Source organism: Ochotona princeps, chromosome 3 (assembly GCF_030435755.1).
Source record: "Ochotona princeps isolate mOchPri1 chromosome 3, mOchPri1.hap1, whole genome shotgun sequence".
Taxonomy (NCBI): domain Eukaryota; kingdom Metazoa; phylum Chordata; class Mammalia; order Lagomorpha; family Ochotonidae; genus Ochotona; species Ochotona princeps.
The window spans coordinates 91,494,547-91,512,164 of record NC_080834.1 but is presented as its reverse complement, the minus strand read 5'-3'; the positions used below and the strand labels follow the sequence as shown (position 1 = coordinate 91,512,164).

General features: G+C 44.2%; 2 protein-coding genes across 7 annotated transcripts in view; one reads left to right on the top strand and one right to left on the bottom strand.

The window, feature by feature from the left end:
• The first annotated feature begins 32 nt into the window (after positions 1-32).
• On the top strand, positions 33-8,748 carry NCBP2 (nuclear cap binding protein subunit 2). The gene is made up of 4 exons (XM_004577815.3): positions 33-186; positions 2,878-3,059; positions 7,645-7,783; positions 8,253-8,748. The coding sequence occupies exons 1-4, from the start codon at positions 109-111 to the stop codon at positions 8,322-8,324; spliced, it is 471 nt and encodes a 156-aa protein (XP_004577872.1). The 5' UTR covers positions 33-108; the 3' UTR covers positions 8,325-8,748.
• A 6,006-nt stretch (positions 8,749-14,754) lies between these two features.
• The window catches only part of SENP5 (SUMO specific peptidase 5), a 54,592-nt gene continuing 51,728 nt past the window's right edge, over positions 14,755-17,618 (bottom strand). For 3 of the 6 annotated variants that reach the window (XM_058662078.1, XM_058662076.1, XM_058662075.1), the window contains 3 exons: positions 17,534-17,584; positions 16,430-16,517; positions 14,755-15,368 (listed from right to left, as the gene is read on the bottom strand). In XM_058662078.1, the coding sequence (XP_058518061.1) occupies positions 15,262-15,368; positions 16,430-16,517; positions 17,534-17,584 (246 nt within the window). In that variant the 3' untranslated portion in view covers positions 14,755-15,261. Of the gene's footprint in view, positions 15,369-16,208; positions 16,518-17,533; positions 17,585-17,618 lie in introns of those variants that run through there. The other 3 variants (XM_058662079.1, XM_058662077.1, XR_009245174.1) reach the window with 2 other exon arrangements.

Below are 17,618 nucleotides of genomic sequence, written 5' to 3'. Positions count from 1 at the left end.
GGCCTGCCCGTCTCCGCCTGCGCCGCGCCGCTTCCGCCGCCGCCGCCGCCGCCCCGGTGTGGTGCTTGGTCTCCGCCGTCGGTGCGTCCGTGTGCGGCTCTGGGAGCGATGTCGGGCGGCCTCCTCAAGGCGCTGCGCAGCGACTCTTACGTGGAGCTGAGCCAGTACCGGGACCAGCACTTCCGGGTGAGGGAGGCCCGGAGCCGGAACGCCGAGGAACGGCGCGGCCCGGGGGATTGTGTCGCCTCGCGTCTCGCGACCCCGACGCCGGGAGAAGGGCGCCCCGGGGCGCGCTGGGGAGGCCGAGGATGGGTGCCGGAGGGCTGCGTGGGGCTCGCTGGGGTTCCTTCCCGGCCGCGCCTCCGGAAAAGGGGGTGCGGAGTCCGTGGGAGCACCTCTGTGGCCCGGGTACCGGGCTTTGTTTTTATTCTTAATTTTTAAATAACCAGCCAGGGTTCTTTGGCGCCTCGGGTCCTTTAAGGATGGTCAGGGCTCTTTCTAGACGGTATATGTGTGTGTGTGTGTGTGTGTGTGTGTGTGTGTATATATACACACACACACATATATGTATTCGATTATATATATATATAATCGAAAATTCAGTCGTGTCTCCAGTTCCCGAGAGAATTCCCAAGTAGAGAGAGGCGCCTTGAGGATGCCCAGAGCGTGCGGATGGCAGAACTGCTGGATTTCACAAGAGGGGGTTTTAGCTTAGGCTGTATTACAGAGAAGTCGAACGGCTGCAGATACTAAATGATGGGCTTTTTTTAACAGCAGAGACTGACCCAACTGGCTGGAGCTCTTATTCCTCTGCCTCTTCGCCATATATGTAGGTTATCCCACAGTTACAGAAGATTCTTTTTTGATAAGTTGACAGAGAACCCATGGAACTGGTACACCTCCGGCCTTAAGCTGAGCAGGAAGGGAGGCGAAGCTGGGACTTGAACCCAGGTTACTGTGATCCAGGGTGCAGCTCTGCCAGATACTCGCCCACCCTGTTTACTTGTGATCTGAGTTTAGTTACCATTGAATGTTGTCGCATAAAAGCTATGCAGAGTGCAAGGCGCGATAGCCTAGTGGTTAAAGTGCTTGCCTTGCACATGCCAGGATCCCATATGGGTGCTGATTCTAATCCCAGCAGCCCTGCTTCCCATCCAGCTCCCTGCTTGCGGCCTGGGAAAGCAGTGGAGGACGGCCAAAGCCTTGGGACCCTGCACCTGCATGGGAGACCTGAAAGAAGCTCCTGGCTTCGGATTGGCTCAGCTCCATTGGCTGCAGCTGCTTGGGGAGTGAACCATTGTAAGGAAGATCTTCCTCTCTGTTTCTCCTTCTTTCTGTATATCCGCCTCTCCAAGAAAAATAAATAAATCTTACCAAAAAAAAAAAAAAAAACTATGCAGAGTTAATGGCTACAGGGCATTTGGGCACAGATGATGGGAAGCCACAGCCTGGTAAGTGTGAAGAGCTTTGGGGAAGGTGTCCTGTGGAGATTTTGGGGTACTGATCTGCTCGCCACTCCACAAGCTCCAATACCACCGCTAAGGCTAATGTTAGCATTGTAAGCTGGGTCGGAAGAGTGGGAGAACAAGCTCAGAGGCCTGCTACGGAATCACACCTGTCCGCAGTATGGAGGCTGGAGGGTCCTGGGACAGCCATGTGTTGGTGTCTGTGAAGATGTCCCCGGGGACTATCGGGTGTATTGGCCGAGGCCTGGATGTGTATTGCTGTCTCTGGCTTTATCTTAGCCTCCAAGTTAGGAACCTCATTTAGAAAATGAGGTCTTGGGTCTGGCGCCACGGCCTAGTAGCTAAAGTCCTCGCCTTGAATGTGCTGGGATCCCATATGGGTGCCGGTTTTAATCCCAGCAGCTCCACTTCCCATCCAGCTCCCTGCTTGTGGCCTGGGAAAGCAGCTGAGGACGGCCTTGGGACCCTGCACCCAAGTGGGAAACCTGGAGGAAGTTCCTGGATCCTGGCTTCGGATTGGCATAGCACTGGCCGTTGCGATCACTTGGGGAGTGAATTGTCAGATGGAAGATCTTCTCTGTCTCTCCTTTCTGTATGTCTGACTTTGCAATAAAAGTAAATAAAATCTTAAAAAAAAAAAAAAAAAAACAAAAAAAGAAATGAGGTCTTTTGTAGTTAGTGATCTTTATCTTTTCTCCTTAACTCCAACCTTATAGATCATCTAAGCCATTGTTGGCTTAACAGAGTTTTGTAAGGGGGAGTCTCTGTATGAAAATCCACGTTTCACTGGAGAGGAGGAGTGTGTCTTTTCTGGTGTATTGGGATTTGAACAATGCCAATGGCACCCCAATGCAGGAGTGAAAAGGTGGCCTGCAGCACTGGGACTGTTTGCAGCCTTGGCCTTCCCCTAAAACCGGCCGGGACCTTGCATAAGGATGTTATAGAATTTGAATTCCCCCTTTTATTGACACAGGATTTGTCATGAATTGGGTTGGTGAAATCATTTTATTTCCAAATCAGAATTAATGTTTCATTGTATTTAAGCAAAGCATTTTTTAAAATTTGTTTTTATTGTAAAGTCAGATATACAGAGAGGAAGATCTTCCATCCACTCATTGACTCTCCAAGTGGTTGCAGCAGGTGGAGTTGCCAATCTGAAGTCAGGAGATTTTTCCAGGTCTCCCATGCGGGTGCAGGGTCCCAAGGCTTTGGGCCGTCTATGGCTTTCCCAGGCCACAAGCAGGGAGCTGGATGGGAAGTGGGCCTCTGGGATACGAACCCAGTGTCCATATGGGATCTGGGCAACCACAAGGCAAGAACTCCAGCCATTAGGCTGCCATCCTGGGCCCTAAACAAAGCTCTGTTAAAAATAACTAGCACTGTTTAACTTTGTCTGTCTTTGGAATTCTAGGGTGATAATGAAGAACAAGAAAAATTACTGAAGAAAAGCTGTACACTATATGTTGGGAATCTTTCCTTTTACACAACTGAAGAACAAATCTATGAACTTTTCAGTAAAAGTGGTGACATAAAGAAAATTATTATGGGTCTGGATAAAGTGAAGAAGACAGCATGTGGATTTTGTTTTGTGGAGTATCCTTCCTTTGTACATAATGCAGCTGTTGAACCAGGATTGAGCTGAGGGAAGTTAGTTGCTTAGCAAATGAAGAGGCAGCCATTCCTGACGTGGCAGTTAGGCTCCTGCTGGGCAAGCCCAGATCCACATAGGAATGGCTGGCTCCAGTCCCAGCTACTCTGCTTCCAGTCCAGCTTTCTAGTAATGGGCTCACCGAGAGGAAGCAGATCATGACTCCAATGCCTAGGGCTCTCATGTGAGAGCCCAGATTGAGTTATGAGCGCCTTGTTTGATCTATCCCTGGCTCATGAGTTGCGTTTGTTTGAACCAGTGAGTATTTTTTTCTCTGCCTTTCAAATTGAAATGAAAATAAGTACATTTTAAAATGAGGCTAGAAAGCTTGTTATATTTACATTTACATTCTATCCTGAAATCCATGCTATATGGCTGATTTAAAAATAAATTCTGCTTTGGGCACTGTGGTAAATGCAGTTGCTGTTTAGAATACTGGCATCCCGTTTTGGAGTACTGGTTTGAATCCTGGATGCTGTGTTTTTGATCCTGAGTCCTGCTAATGCACCTGGGAAGGCAGCAGATGATGCTTGAGTTCCTGACAACCATGTGGTTGTCCTGATGGAATTTCAGGTTCTTCACTTTGGTCTAGCCCAGCCCTGGTTGTTGTGGTATCAGAGGAATGAACCATTGGATGGAAGATACCTGTCATTCTTTCAAATTAACAGATGTTTAAATTAAAAAATAAGTGTAAAGTTTGTGCAACATCTGTGATTAAAAGATGAGATAATTTTGGTGTGAAATTGTGTTAGTTGAGACAGAGACCCCTTCTGCTTGACACTCCTCAAAATGTCTGTAATATGATGTAGCCCTGAGCCAAGGACTCAGGCTAGGTTTCCAATGCAGGTGTCAGTCACCCAGTTACTTGTACCGTCAGCTGCTGCCTCCCAAGGTGTGCATCAGCAAGAAAGAGTAGAGCTGGGACATTCACCCAGGCACTCAAGTATGGGCTGCAGGTGTTCAGGAAGCATCCTAACTACTAGGCCAAACGTGCCCTCGGAAAAAAAAAAAAGGAAATTATGCATGTAAGGGATCTAAAGTTTCAGGACTATATGTTTCATTGGAAAACTATCCTTACATTAAGAAAAATATTATACAACAAAATAAGCTTGCCTCTAATTCCACATACTATGAGATTTTTGAGATGCCTTTGGGGTTAAAAAAACCTAAAAGTTGTGTTGAAGATAAAATTTCCAGGCCTAGCACAGTAGCTGGCTAACGTCCTCACCTTGGATGCAGTAGGATTCCATATGGACGCCAGTTTGAATCCTGGCTGCTCCACCTCTCATCCAGCTCCCTGCTTGTGGCCTGGGAAAGCAGTTCAGAATGGACCAAAGCCTTGGAACCCTGCACCCACCTGTGAGACCCAGAAGAAGTTCCTGGCTCCTGGCTTCGGATTGGCTCAGCTCTGGCTGCTGTAGCCAACTGGGAAGTGAAAAAACAGAAGATCTTTCTCTGTGTCTCTCCTCTCCTAAATACAAAGTTCCAATTAAACAAAAAATCTCTGTATTATTGTAAACCCCAAATTCTGTCCTAGGAGTTTGGATGTCTTTTTAGAAATAATCCTGTGTCTATGTGCAGAAACAGTGTTACACATCAGCACATGCAAACCTCTACAAAATGGCTATACGGAATTTCATTCATTATAGAGGAGGATATAGATTTCACAGGTAAAGCCTCAAGCAGTATTTACTTGTGATCATTGTCGTTTTTGGAACTCAGTAAATACTGGTTCTCCGGAGTTTAAGCTGACATTACTTAATATTACCAATACTTTATATTTATTTATGTTTTTTAATTTATTCATTTCTTTTTGAAATTCTCCACACCTGAGCTATCATATCAGGCAAAGCAAGAGAGAGGGAGAAATGAAATCTTCCATCTGCTGGGTCATTCAAAAGACAATGGCTGGGAGTGGACCAGGCAGAAACCAGGAGCCAGGGAGCTCCATCTGAGCCTGCCACGTGAGCACTTGGGTGATGGGCTGCTGCTTTCCCAGGCACACCAGCAGTAAACTGGATTGGAAACAGGCTTAACTCACTGTGCCACAATGCCAGGCTCCTAATGTGTCTTTTGAACTTACTTATTCTGTGCCCTGAATTTTTTATTCTCTATATATAGATCTTCCATCCGCTGGCTCACTCCTTAAGTGGCCACAGTGGCGGGAGCTGGGCTGACCTGAAGCTAGGATCTAGGAGCTTTCTCTGGGTCTCCAATGTGGGTGCAGGGTCCTGATGCTTTGGGCCGTCCTCTGCTGCTTTCCCAGGACACAAGCAGGGAGCTGGATGGGAAGTGGACCAGCTGGGACATGGACTGGTGCCCATATGGGTTCCCAGCAGATGCAAGATGAGGGTTTAGCTACTAGGCTATTGTGCTCACTATCCTATAACTTTTAAAGAAGTTTGTTTATTTGAAAGGTAAAGAGGAAGACATGATCTTCCAGCTGCTTGTTCACTCCCCAAAGGGCTGCAGTGGCCATGGCTGGGCCAGGCAGAAGCCAGGAGTCAATTCCATCCAGCTCCACTACATGAGTGGCAGGGTCCAAGTACTTGAGCCACATGTGTTGACTCCCTGAGTCAAGAAGCTGGAGCAGAAGCAGAATAGCTGGGACTCAAGACTGGTACTCCAAGATGGAATATAGCCACCCAAGTGGCAGTTTAATTCACTGTGGTGCTGCACCTGCCCCAGAACTGGTTCTTTGCATTTCAGACAGGGCATCCCTCTCAACGTGGCTCCTGACTACAGATCGGTGCAGTTCCAGCCGTTGCGGCTGTTTGGGGAGTGAACCAGATCGTCTTCCTCTCTGTCTCTCCTCCTCTCTGTATATCTGACTTTCTAATAAGTATTTTTAAAAAGATCTGTTTTTATTAGAAAGGCATATTTACAGAAGAGAAAAAGATCTTCTGTCCGCTGGATCACTCCCCAAGTGGATGCAAGTGCCAGAACTGATCTGATCTACAACCAGGAGTTAGGAGTGTCTTCCCAGTTTCCCGCGTGGGTGCAGGGTCCCGGAGCTTTGGGCCGTCCTCTGCTGCTTTCTCAGTTCACAAGCAGGGAGCTGGACTGGAAGCTGAGCAGCCAGGACACAGAATGGTGCCCATGTGGAATGCCACTGTTTGAAAGGCAAGGATTTAGCTACTGAGCCATTGCGCCAGGCCCATCTTGTGTGTGTGTGTGTGGTTAAATATTCCTTCCTACATCTGCATTTAAAAGATATTTAAACTATTTACAGTATCACTTCTTTATTAATTTTGAGTGTAGAGCTTCCTGTGATAGCTGTCTCCTCTGTCGGGGCTGCTTCATCTTAGCGCTCTTTTGCCAGCTTGTATTAAATCTCCATTTGGCTGCTGACCTCTTCTGTTCTCCTGGTGTCCACTCCTGTCATTTCACTGGTGTCTTTAAGAAGAAAAGAGAATCATGTTTCCTCATCAGTTTGAACCAGAAGTCCTACTTCTGAAATTATTTGCTTGAAATTACGGTATATCATTTCTGGGCCTAGCAAGCTCCTGTTCTTCCTTCAGATAGAAAGGACCAAACTGTCCAAATTTTGCTTTCCCCATCATAGCAATGGGCATAAAGTAGTTCTGTGGTAGCACGGAGAATAAAAACCAAATACCTCCCTGGTAGACAATCATTCTGACATTTTGTATTTGCAGCTTAACTTTCCTTCCAAGTTAAAGATCAACATTCATAATGGCAGAGGAGCACAGGGAGGCTGTTATTGCCAGGTGCTCTGTTTATGCTCCTAGCATTCATTTCATTCATCAAAAACTACTGAGTGGCTACTGTGCCCTAGACCCCTTCTGAGTGTTAGAAACTACCAAATACTTCCCTTCCTGTATAATCAAAGATGATGTAGGGGAAATCTAGATCAGCATTTCCCAAAGCCTGCTAATACGTTTAAATGTTTATGGAGATTTTTAGAAATACTATCTCTGGGTAGATGCTGTGGTATTGTAGGTTAGGTTTCTCCGGAAATCCTAGCTCTGCTTCTGGTCTAGGTTCCTGCTACTGCACACCCTGGAGGTAAAACCTCAGCGTCAGATGATTAAGAGCCATCAGGTCCCTGCTGTTGTTTTTTGTTTTTGTTTTAAAAGATTTATTTGTTTTTATTGCAAAGTCAGATATACAGAGAGGAGGAGAGACAGAGAGAAATATCTTCTGTCCAATGATTCACTCCCCAAGTAACAGCAATGGCTGGTGATGCTCCGATCTGGAGCCAGGAGCCAGGAGCCTCTTCCGGGTTTCCCATGTGGGTGTAGGGTCCACGGCTTTGGGCTGTCCTCCACTGCTTTCTCAGACAACAAGCAGGGAGCTGGGATATGAACCAGTGCCCATATGAGATCCTGGCACGTTCAAGGCGAGGACTTTAGTCACTAGGCTATCGTGCCAGGCCCCCTGCTGCTGCTTTTCAACTGCCTAGTTGAATTTGCTCACAGATTTAACAACCCAGTTGATTTAGATGTTGCTTCTTGAGTTTCCAAAGGTTTTTAGAGCAATGCTACCATTCCTTAATACTTAACACTAAAGATATTATTCAAGAGCAGATGCAGAAAATGCCATGAGGTACATCAACGGGACTCGTCTGGATGACCGGATCATTCGCACAGACTGGGATGCAGGCTTTAAAGAGGGCAGGCAGTACGGACGCGGACGCTCTGGGGGCCAGGTACGCAGGAAGGGCCTCTGGGCTGAGCCTTGGCCCGACACTCCACTCCTGATCTCTTAGTTGCCTCGTCATGTATGTCTACTCTTGTAGATGATATGCCTCTAGCTTTGGCCGTGGGTTTCACAAAAAAAAAAAAAAAAAAAATTTAACCTTGAAATGGTAAATTCTAAGAATTTCTGTAAGCAAGCATTACTGAACTACTACGCAGGGTGCCTAGAACAAGAACACATGTACTAAACTTTTTTTTGTTGTTAAATTTTTATTTTGAATTTTATGGTACCATTTCGTATAAACTGAGATTACACCCAAACTCCCTAAAATAGTTTTTAAAGTGACCTAATGCAAATGTCCTCCCTGAATATTCACACCATGACATCTGAAATATAGTAGAGCTGTTCATGTGACTTGTTAGTGGAAGGCACACCTGTTCCACTAATGTTCTCTGTATGGTAACTTCTTTTAAATTAAGGTACGAGATGAGTATCGGCAGGACTATGATGCTGGGAGAGGAGGATATGGAAAACTGGCACAAAACCAGTGAGCAGTAAGAGCCCCATCAGTGAGAAACTCTTGCGTGCTGAAGAATGCTACCTAAGGTCTGCGAGTCAGCTGGTGTTGGGAAACTTCCATCAGTGTCTGCGCAGCTTCAAGCCCCTTGGCTTCCCTCTGAAAATTATTGAAGGACAATCCTGAAGAATGCCTTTAATTTGTCTTCAAATCTTGACCATATGTCAGGTTACCAGAACGATTTTCTGTTAACCAGGTCAGAAATTGTGTTCCTTAGCAAGAGAGTTAATCTTTAATGTTGATTAATCTGTCAGCCAAAACACCACACTTTTAGGTAGACTGGAAAATGAAAGTGTTGGTTTTATTATGTTTCCGTCAAAGCAGGTTCACTATTCATGTTGGGGCCTAGAATGATTACTTTTTATTGTTAAGTCTGCATGTTTAATAAATGAATTTTTAAAAAATGTTGTAGACATTTATTCTAAATCAGGAACAAGGGGTGGTTTTTTTTGCTTTTTTTAAAGATTCATTTTATTACAAAGTCAGATATACAGAGAGGAAGATCTGTCCGATGATTCACACCCCAAGTAACCGCAATGGCCAGTGCTGCGCTAATCTGAAGCCGGGAACCAGGAACCTCTTCTGGGTCTCCCACGCGGGTGCAGGGTGCCAAGGCATAGGGCCTTCCTCGACTGCTTTCCCAGGCCACAAGCAGGGAGCTGGATGGGAAGTGGAGCTGCTGGGATTAGAACCAGTGCCCATATGGGATCCTGGTGCGTTCAAGGCGAAGACTTTAGCTGCTAGGCCACACCGCCGGGCCCAGGAACAAGTGTTTAACTATGTTTGTCTGCTGTGCTAATTGCTAGTCTTGAAAGGCAAATTTAAAGGTTAAATGACCATCCTCAGTAGTTGATAGAAAAGGTTAGCCCTAAGTTCAAGGGGATGCCACTTGTTTCCATGTTTTATTATTTGGAAATGTGATGCAGAACCTAATATAGTGTTTTTAAAAAATGCAACTAAAGAGAGCAAGGGGTTAGGGTGGGCATTGTGGTGTAGCATGTTAACCTACCATCTGGGATGCCTGTATCCCATACCCGGAATAAAGTCCCACCTTTACTTTGGATCCAGCTTCCTGCTAACACACCTGGGAGGCCACAGGTGACAACCCCAAGTACTGGGGTTTCTGCCACTCAGGTGTTCCTGGATTTAGCTTGGCTCCAGTACTAGTTGTAGCTATTTGGGGAGCAAACCAGTGATTGGAGGACCTATGCCTTTCAAATAAATAAGTAAACTTTTTTTTTTAAAGATTTATTTATTTTTATTGGAAAGGCAGATTTACAGAGAAGAGGAGAGACAGAGAGGAAGATCTTCCGTATGATGATTCACTCCCCAAGTGAGCCGCAACGGGCCAGTGCGCGCCGATCCAAAGCCGGGAACCAGGAACCTCTTCCAGGTCTCCCACGCGGGTGCAGGGTCCCAGTGCATTGGGCCGTCCTCCACTGCTTTCCCAGGCCACAAGCAGGGAGCTGGATGGGAAGTGGGGCTGCCGGGATTAGAACCAACGCCCATATGGGATCCCGGGGCGTTCAAGGCGAGGACTTTAGCTGCTAGGCCACGCTGCCAGGCCCATAAATAAGTAAACCTTTAAAAAGAAAGAAATTGCCAGGAGGATGGGGTGCAAACAAAGGTTTATAATATAGAGAGCCCAGAGTGTGGACAGTTTCGGTAAGAAATGGAAGTAAATCTCAAGAGTTGTATTGGGACCTGTTTTGTGGTGCACATTTAAGCTCTTGCCTGTGGTGCCAGAATCCCAAAGGGGTGCCAGTTCAAGGACTGGCCACTCCACTTCCATTCCAGCTCTCTGTGAATGCATCTAGGAAAACTGGAAGATGGTACATATGCTTGGGCCTAGCCAAGCCCCACGACTGTCGCAGCTATTTGGGGAGTGAACCAATGCGTGCAAGTCTGTCTCTCATAGCTCTCTACCTTTCAAATATTTGTTTTAGCCCTCTGTTTAAAAAAATTAAAACTACCTTGATTTGCAGATTGTTGTTAGGACTGTTAGACTGACTATTTTCATTCTGAGTGATCTTGGGAATAGAGCAAGTTTTTAATAACGCTTTAGGATTAAGAAGATATTTAACAAAAACAGTTGCTTCCTGTAGGAAATGTCTACTTCAGCCAGTTCTCATACTACAGCTCGCTTTACTTTATTTCCAAATTATTCTTACTAGGCTGAACGCAAAATAGTAAGATGGTGGTCCCTAAAATAGAAGTCTAGAGAATTTAACATGGATTTGTTGGGTAAGAGGTCATTTCTAACATGGGAGCTATTGCTTAGTTAAAACTCTGAGTCTAAAAAGTTTTCCTGATAAAGGAAATATTAATTGTGCCCAGCACAGTAGCCTAATGGCTAAAATCTTTGCCTTTCAACTAACTGCTGGGATCTCATGGGCACTGGTTCATGTCCCAGCTGCTCCACTTCCCATCCAACTCCCTGCTTGTTACCTGGGAAAGCGGTTGAGGACGGCCCAAAGCCCTGGGACCCTGCACCCGTGTGGGATACCTGGAAGAAGCTCCTGGCTTCAAATTGACTCAGCTCTGACCATTGTGGCCTCTTGGGGATTGAATCAGTGGGTGGAAGACCTTGTCTCTCCTGTGTAAATCTGACTTTCCAATTTAAAAAAAAAATAAATCTTATAAATATATATATATAGCTATATTCAACATACATATTCAGTATAACATTGAATAATATATACTGAATAATATATTCAATATAATATATATATTGGGCCCGGCGCAGTGGCCTAGCAGCTAAAGTCCTCGCCTTGAACGCCCCGGGATCCCATATGGGCGCCGGTTCTAATCCCGGCAGCCCCACTTCCCATCCAGCTCCCTGCTTGTGGCCTGGGAAAGCAGTGGAGGACGGCCCAATGCACTGGGACCCTGCACCCGCGTGGGAGACCCGGAAGAGGTTCCTGGTTCCTGGCTTCGGATCGGCGCGCACTGGCCCGTTGCGGCTCACTTGGGGAGTTAAACATCGGATGGAAGATCTTCCTCTCTGTCTCTCCTTCTCTCTCTGTATCCGGCTTTCCAATAATAATAAAATCTTTTTAAAAAAAATATATATATATATAATATATATATTGAATGTAGCAACAAAGTATCTTCTGACTTCCAGTAGTTTATAAAAATTGAGGCTGAAGTATCTGTCAGTGCATTAACTTTAGAGTGGATCTTTGGTTTGAGAAGAATGAACTAGTTTCACTGTCATGGGATAAAAAAATTTAGACTCCACTGTTTGCTTATCTTGTGTAGGCAGTCCTGCATCTGGGGAGTTCTTCTGTTCCCAGATGTAAAATTTCTGTAAGAAAAGCTAAAAAACCATTTCATGAGAAACTGACCTATGCAACCCCTTCCCTGTTTGTTTCTGCCTTTATAAACCCTGCAAAGTTACAGCTTCGTGCTGTTCCTCGTGCAGTCTGCAGAGGACAGTCAGCTCACGAGCTTCAGCAGACTCCTAATTAAATCCCGCGATGGTGGTTTTAGCTCTTAGAACATTATGTGTTTAGGAAGAAACTATTTGCAGACATTTAATGAGGATATACTGTATCCTTATCCTTATGTACAGTATCCTTATCCTTATGTATTCTATAGTTTGAACAAATATTTAAGACAGGGGCTTCTTAATGGAATTGCCATCTTCTGTGATAGGTTTCAATAAAAGCTGGGCCAATTTACTGTTTTGTCATCTATAGACAATTACATGTTCTTGAACTCCCTTGCTGTGTGTAAGCATGAATGAGTTTTAGGGGGAATCCATGAATAATATCCAGTGTCCTTTTGAGTTGACATTGACAGCTAGTTATATGAAGAGAAAGTATGCATGTTCTTATGAAAATGTTGAAAGTTGCACCATTTGGGCTTGGTGCAATGACTCAATGGCAAAATCCTCCCTTTGCAGGTGCTGGGATCCCATACAAGCGCCGGTTCTAGTCCCAGCTGCTCCACTTCCCATCCAGCTCCCTGCTTGTGGCCTGGGAAAGCATTACACGATGCTTGGGACCCTGTACCTGTGTGGAGGTGGCCAGACCCTGTACCTGTGTGGCAGGATGCTCCAGGCTCCTGGCTTCCGATCAGCATAGCTCTGGCCACTGCAGTCACTTGGGAAGTGAGCCAGTGGAAAGGTTTTTCTGTCCCTCCTCTGTAAATCTGCCATCCCAGTATAAATAAAAGAAATCTAAAAAAAAAAAAAAAAAGTTGCACCAAGCAATCCTCTCTACTGATAGAGTAAGTTTTCCAGAAAACACACTCTAGGATCATTGAATGGGAAGGGAAATTAGAGTAACATAAAAAGGACCTGATATTTCTCGGGCTTGATGGTGTTAATGAGTCTTTATTGTATCCCTTTTTTTCTGTTTCTCTCAGGATCAGTATCTTACCAATTTCTCAACTTTAACCAAATAAACTGACAATTCAGATATATGCTAAGTAGGGAACAAGATTAGGTAAAGACTCATGAGATCTGTCTAAACTGGTACCTGTAGGCTTACTGGGTTCAAATTCATTGTTAGCTAAAGTGAGAAATTTGACACCTGCTTGAGAGCTGGGCCACTGATACGGTAGATGCTAAGAAAATGAAGCATTTGCTTTCTTAGTCACACTATTTTTTTTTTAATTTTATTAATTCATTAATTACATTGTATTATGTGACACAGTTTCATAGACTAACTAACTAACTATGTTTTAAAAGCTCACTACCTCCACGGGTCTAGTGGTTGTAGTCCTGACAACAATACAGAATGTTATCACTGCCTATGATTCTGTTGGACAGTTCTGCTCAGAGGGTAGGTGCTAAGGGCCTACAAGGTTCAAGGCACTTACATGAGCCTTGTCATAACTAGAATGTCACTGGGAAAAATTACTACACAGCAAACAATGTTATTCAACACAGAGAACACAAATTTATAAAGGCATTTAGTTTATTTTTCAAAAAAATATTTTGCTATAAGGGTTGAGTACTGTAATTTTACATGATCATAATCTTTAAATAAATTCTTTTTTGACCAACAGGTACCATTTAAGTGAACAACTGGTTTAGGTCTGCTTTTGCAACACTCAATGTAATAAGCACTTTGATGGTTTCCTCAAGTCCTCTACAGGCCAGGAGGCAGAGTCTAGTGCATATCATGTGCTTCATAACTGCTAACTTGGTTTCTTGACGTAATAAGCTGTTACTTCACACTCCCAGTACACTGGTTCTTGCCTGAAAGGACTGATAGCCCCAGACTCCCAAATCCTTGCAACCCAGGGAAGCAATGAACCACAGCGGTAGAAAGAAAGGGAACTCAGATTAGGCTAGTATCGTCTGCATCCCATTAGTTCTGTTACTGTCTTATTCCAACTCTAAATTCAAGATGACCATGTCACTCATATTCAAGGCTAAGTAGAAAAAATAATGCAAAAGCTGGAAACCAGGGGGAGAGGGGTAAAACTGAGGGAATTATTAGCAGCAAATACTTCTTTTCCATCCTTAATGCTACCTAAAAGTTGTCTCTATACAAGAATTTAACTAAAAGTTGAATGAAACCTTATTTTCATTGTTACACTTTTAATAAAAGGATTGGCCACTGCAAAGAAGCAACTATGTCGCCTGGTAAATCTGCTCATTAGAGGACTGGGCAGCTTGCTGAAGGACTTCGTAAGTAGCTTTTACTTTATACAAGGTCTACATTCAATCCCAACTGCGTAAGGGTTGCCTACCTTGTGACACCTAACAGTTCAGTGCCAAGCAAATAACAGTAAAGAAATGCCTGTCTCTTTCACCAACAGCCCAGGGAATGTTTCAAAAATAGCTTTATTGCAGGAAGCAATTATTGCAAACATCAGGGCAAAAGATATCCTATTTAGGACTTGAGCTAAATAAAGGTTTAGGTTTATACCTAATTACAAGAGGAAAGTAACTGTTTGTACTAAAACCAAGTTTCATAAATGACAAGAAAACACACCTGTAAAACAGACTCTTAAAATATTCAACATAAATAGGCTAAACCATGCTGGGCATCATACCTTAAGGTGCCCAATTAAGCTGGATGTCAAAAAGTAACTGCACTTGGAGAACTCACTTAAGGGTCTCTACACTCATCCCTGCAGGCCTCAGGGCTGACATGGACCGTTTCTCAGATTACTGGAAATGGCAACTTGAGCTCTGAGCATTTAGACGGTGGCAGAAACACAATTCCATCTCTGGTATGGCTGGGATGTCCGTGAGGAAATGAGCTACTGCCTCACTTGGAAATCACAAAGACATTTCATGTCCATAGCCGTGTTATGGGCTACTTTGGTATAACCAGGTGGGTTGTGGATGGGCAGGGGTAGATGAGAGGCAGATATCTTGCACACAAATTGTGAAAAAAAGCTCATGTTGGTATGATTATCTCTGGAAACTTCAGCAAGACATCCTCATTTTGAACTGTCATTTTCCTACTGATGACACAACCCTACCTGTAACAGCATGAAGTGCCTCCACTCTTACTTTTTAGCCACCTGAAGCACAGTTAAGAAATACTGACCTGGTTTTATGCTAAGGAGTTGGAGTCTAGAGGACGCCAGAGGTGCAGAGGTCGTTTCCCAGGATCAGTACTAGTATCAAAAACCCTATGTGTAAACATGGTCTGACTCAACCCTCAGCTGCCCCTCAGGGCCAAGGTAAACCAAACATCTCAGCCCTTTCTTTTCAACATCTCATACCTAAGTCGAAGTATTGAAGTTCAAGTATTTTCTGCTATTAACCTGGTTATTTTTCTAAACAAGCTTCTGAGATTCTTATATACATTCGTTGCTTCCCTCCCCAGTTCAGAAAAGATAGCTGAATAGGTTTAATACACTTCCTCCCTTATTTCCTTTCAAATATGTCATAGAAGGCCACATTAACCCTAATGCAGTTCAGGGAGAAGTTCAGGACCACTTTAACAGGCTTTTCCGGGGTGTTGAGGTTCCACAGGTGAGAAGCCCTGTGCTGGAATGTTAGGATGGTCCTGTAGAAGCCAAGCGCACCTCCCATGTTGCTGCAAGGCTGAAGAAACAGGGATGGGAGAACCTCTATGACATTTACTACAATCTGTGGCTTTCCCTGTTCTCATCCCACCTGCAAACACCTGAAATCAGCCTTCAATTCTGGATGTTATTTCTGAAATCCTTGAAATAGAACTGCATTTGGTAAATCACATCTTCCACTCAGGCGGTAAGATGAAGTGACAATTTGAAAATCCCTTAACAGAAAGGCTGAATTCTTGTTTGACCACTAATTTGATGGGTAAGATTTTTAACAAGTCAAACCCAGAGAAAGCCAGGCAATTCAATGTCCCAGCAAAAGCCTTTTTGAGATTTAAGCTATGTATTATAATTCTTAAAATCTCACTTGTTAAGATAACTGGCCCACGAGGTCACTTTTTGTCATACCTTACTTCCTTACCCAGTGTTTCCCAAAGCAGGCACTGTGCTTAACAAGCATGCCTCCATAAACAGAACACCCCATCAGTTCGATCACTTTTCACCTCACTCTTACACAGGAATGCATCTGTATTGAGATTCCCTTGGAGAGAGAAGTTGGTGACAGGTGCTCTTGGTAAAATAGGACTGGCTTTGTCAACACCACTCCTGGCTTCCCTTTATGCTCCAGGGAACATCTACAAAGTTATTTTGTGTCAAAAACATCTTGCATTTTTAGGTTCTGGGATTAAATTTTAAACCTGTATTCAGTTCATGTCTAACTAAGTTTCAAAAGCTGCACCAAATCTACTAGGCTTTTTTTTTTTTTAATACTCTTCACTGCATGCTCTGTCTATATGCATGCGTTTGGATAATAAATATTAAATATGGGAGGGGAGACGCGCGAAATCCATAAAATTAAAAATGAAACCAAACTGAACATTAAACAATAATACATGATATAGCTGGAGAAATGAATAAGGGCAAAAAATAAATTTGAGGTAACAATAAGTGGCCCAACACCACTGATCTGAAACATCTGTAAAAATTCAAATAAGTGGAGATTCAAGTAACAAACCATCTGCTCCAACTTGGCCAGACTTCCCAGAGTCCTTGCAGAGATTCAGTCCATCAGCCGGCACTCACACAGCTCTTTATAGATCCGCTTCCGCACCCGGGGCATGTCTTCCTGGGAGAACTGGAAAGGCTGCTCTAAGGCGAGGCACTTGCAGTACTGCAAAGGGTCCAGAGACACTTCAGTGGTGTGCAGACTAGCTTGCCAGCCCAGAGTGTATCACTGGATGCAGGCCTTCTACAGTCTAGAACAGCATCTCCTTGAAGTTTTTTAACATGTGTTTAAAATAAAACTGCACTCTTTCAAAACATTTACCTGAAGCTACATGGCCAGGGTACTCCCTCCCTGACCCCATCCGTGAAAACCCAATCCTGTGAAGAGCAGTCGAAGTACAACCTGCTGAGAGTATAGGCAGACCTACCACAGCTCCTAAGTGGGATTCAACATTTGTTCACAGACCCCAAACATTCATAGGGTGTACGAATGAACCCTAACGTCCAAGATCCCCGAGCTCTAAACGCAAGAATTACTTTTTCTTCCTGGAGTACTGTCTTGTGAACAGCCCAGCAGACATAAACAGCTGTGTGCACATCCCATGACTTGCTGGCTGAACTGTAAACCCCGCCACCTTTCGAGTTCGCAGTACTGCTGCTCTCTGAGAAATACTTTCACCCCTCTGTAAACATCAAATCTCTGTAACAAATACAACCATCTGACCTTTATAACCATCAGCCATTCCAAAAGGGAAGCTACATTAACTATTATCCTACTCACCATCTTTACCCACTCTTTCTGACATGAAACTACAAGAAAACACAAATGTCAAAAACAATGATGCTCAAACTGCCAAATTACTAGGACTCGGTCTTAAGGTCTGTCATACAGACAAATTCATGTCAGTCTCTTGTGTACTTTATCCGTAACCCCTGAGAAGGAGAATACTCCGCTGTCTATCCTTGGCCTCAGAAGACAGTTTCTTCAGCGACAACATCTGGGAACACAGAAACTACTGCTTCTCAACAACTAAGGGAGGGCCAAAGTATTCTGTGGCCTGCATCTAGATTCCTGTCCAACACAGGACTCTATCTCCCCTCTAAAACACCAACATTTAATTCACACAGTGTAAATGTGGAGGGCGGGGCAGGGAGAAAGAAAAACCAATAGTATTTCTTTACCTGGAGCACAAAGACTCCACAGTCACTGTCATTCTTCTGTTGTGGAATACACTAAGCAGAAAAAACAAAATGGCATAAGATCAAA

Bases quoted from the DNA above. Each gene is read 5' to 3' on its own strand.
- NCBP2 (XM_004577815.3), top strand. From the start codon at position 109: ATGTCGGGCGGCCTCCTCAAGGCGCTGCGCAGCGACTCTTACGTGGAG. The intron at 187-2,877 runs GTGAGGGAGGCC...TTGGAATTCTAG, and splicing joins ACCGGGACCAGCACTTCCGG to GGTGATAATGAAGAACAAGA. The intron at 7,784-8,252 runs GTACGCAGGAAG...TTTTAAATTAAG, and splicing joins GCGGACGCTCTGGGGGCCAG to GTACGAGATGAGTATCGGCA.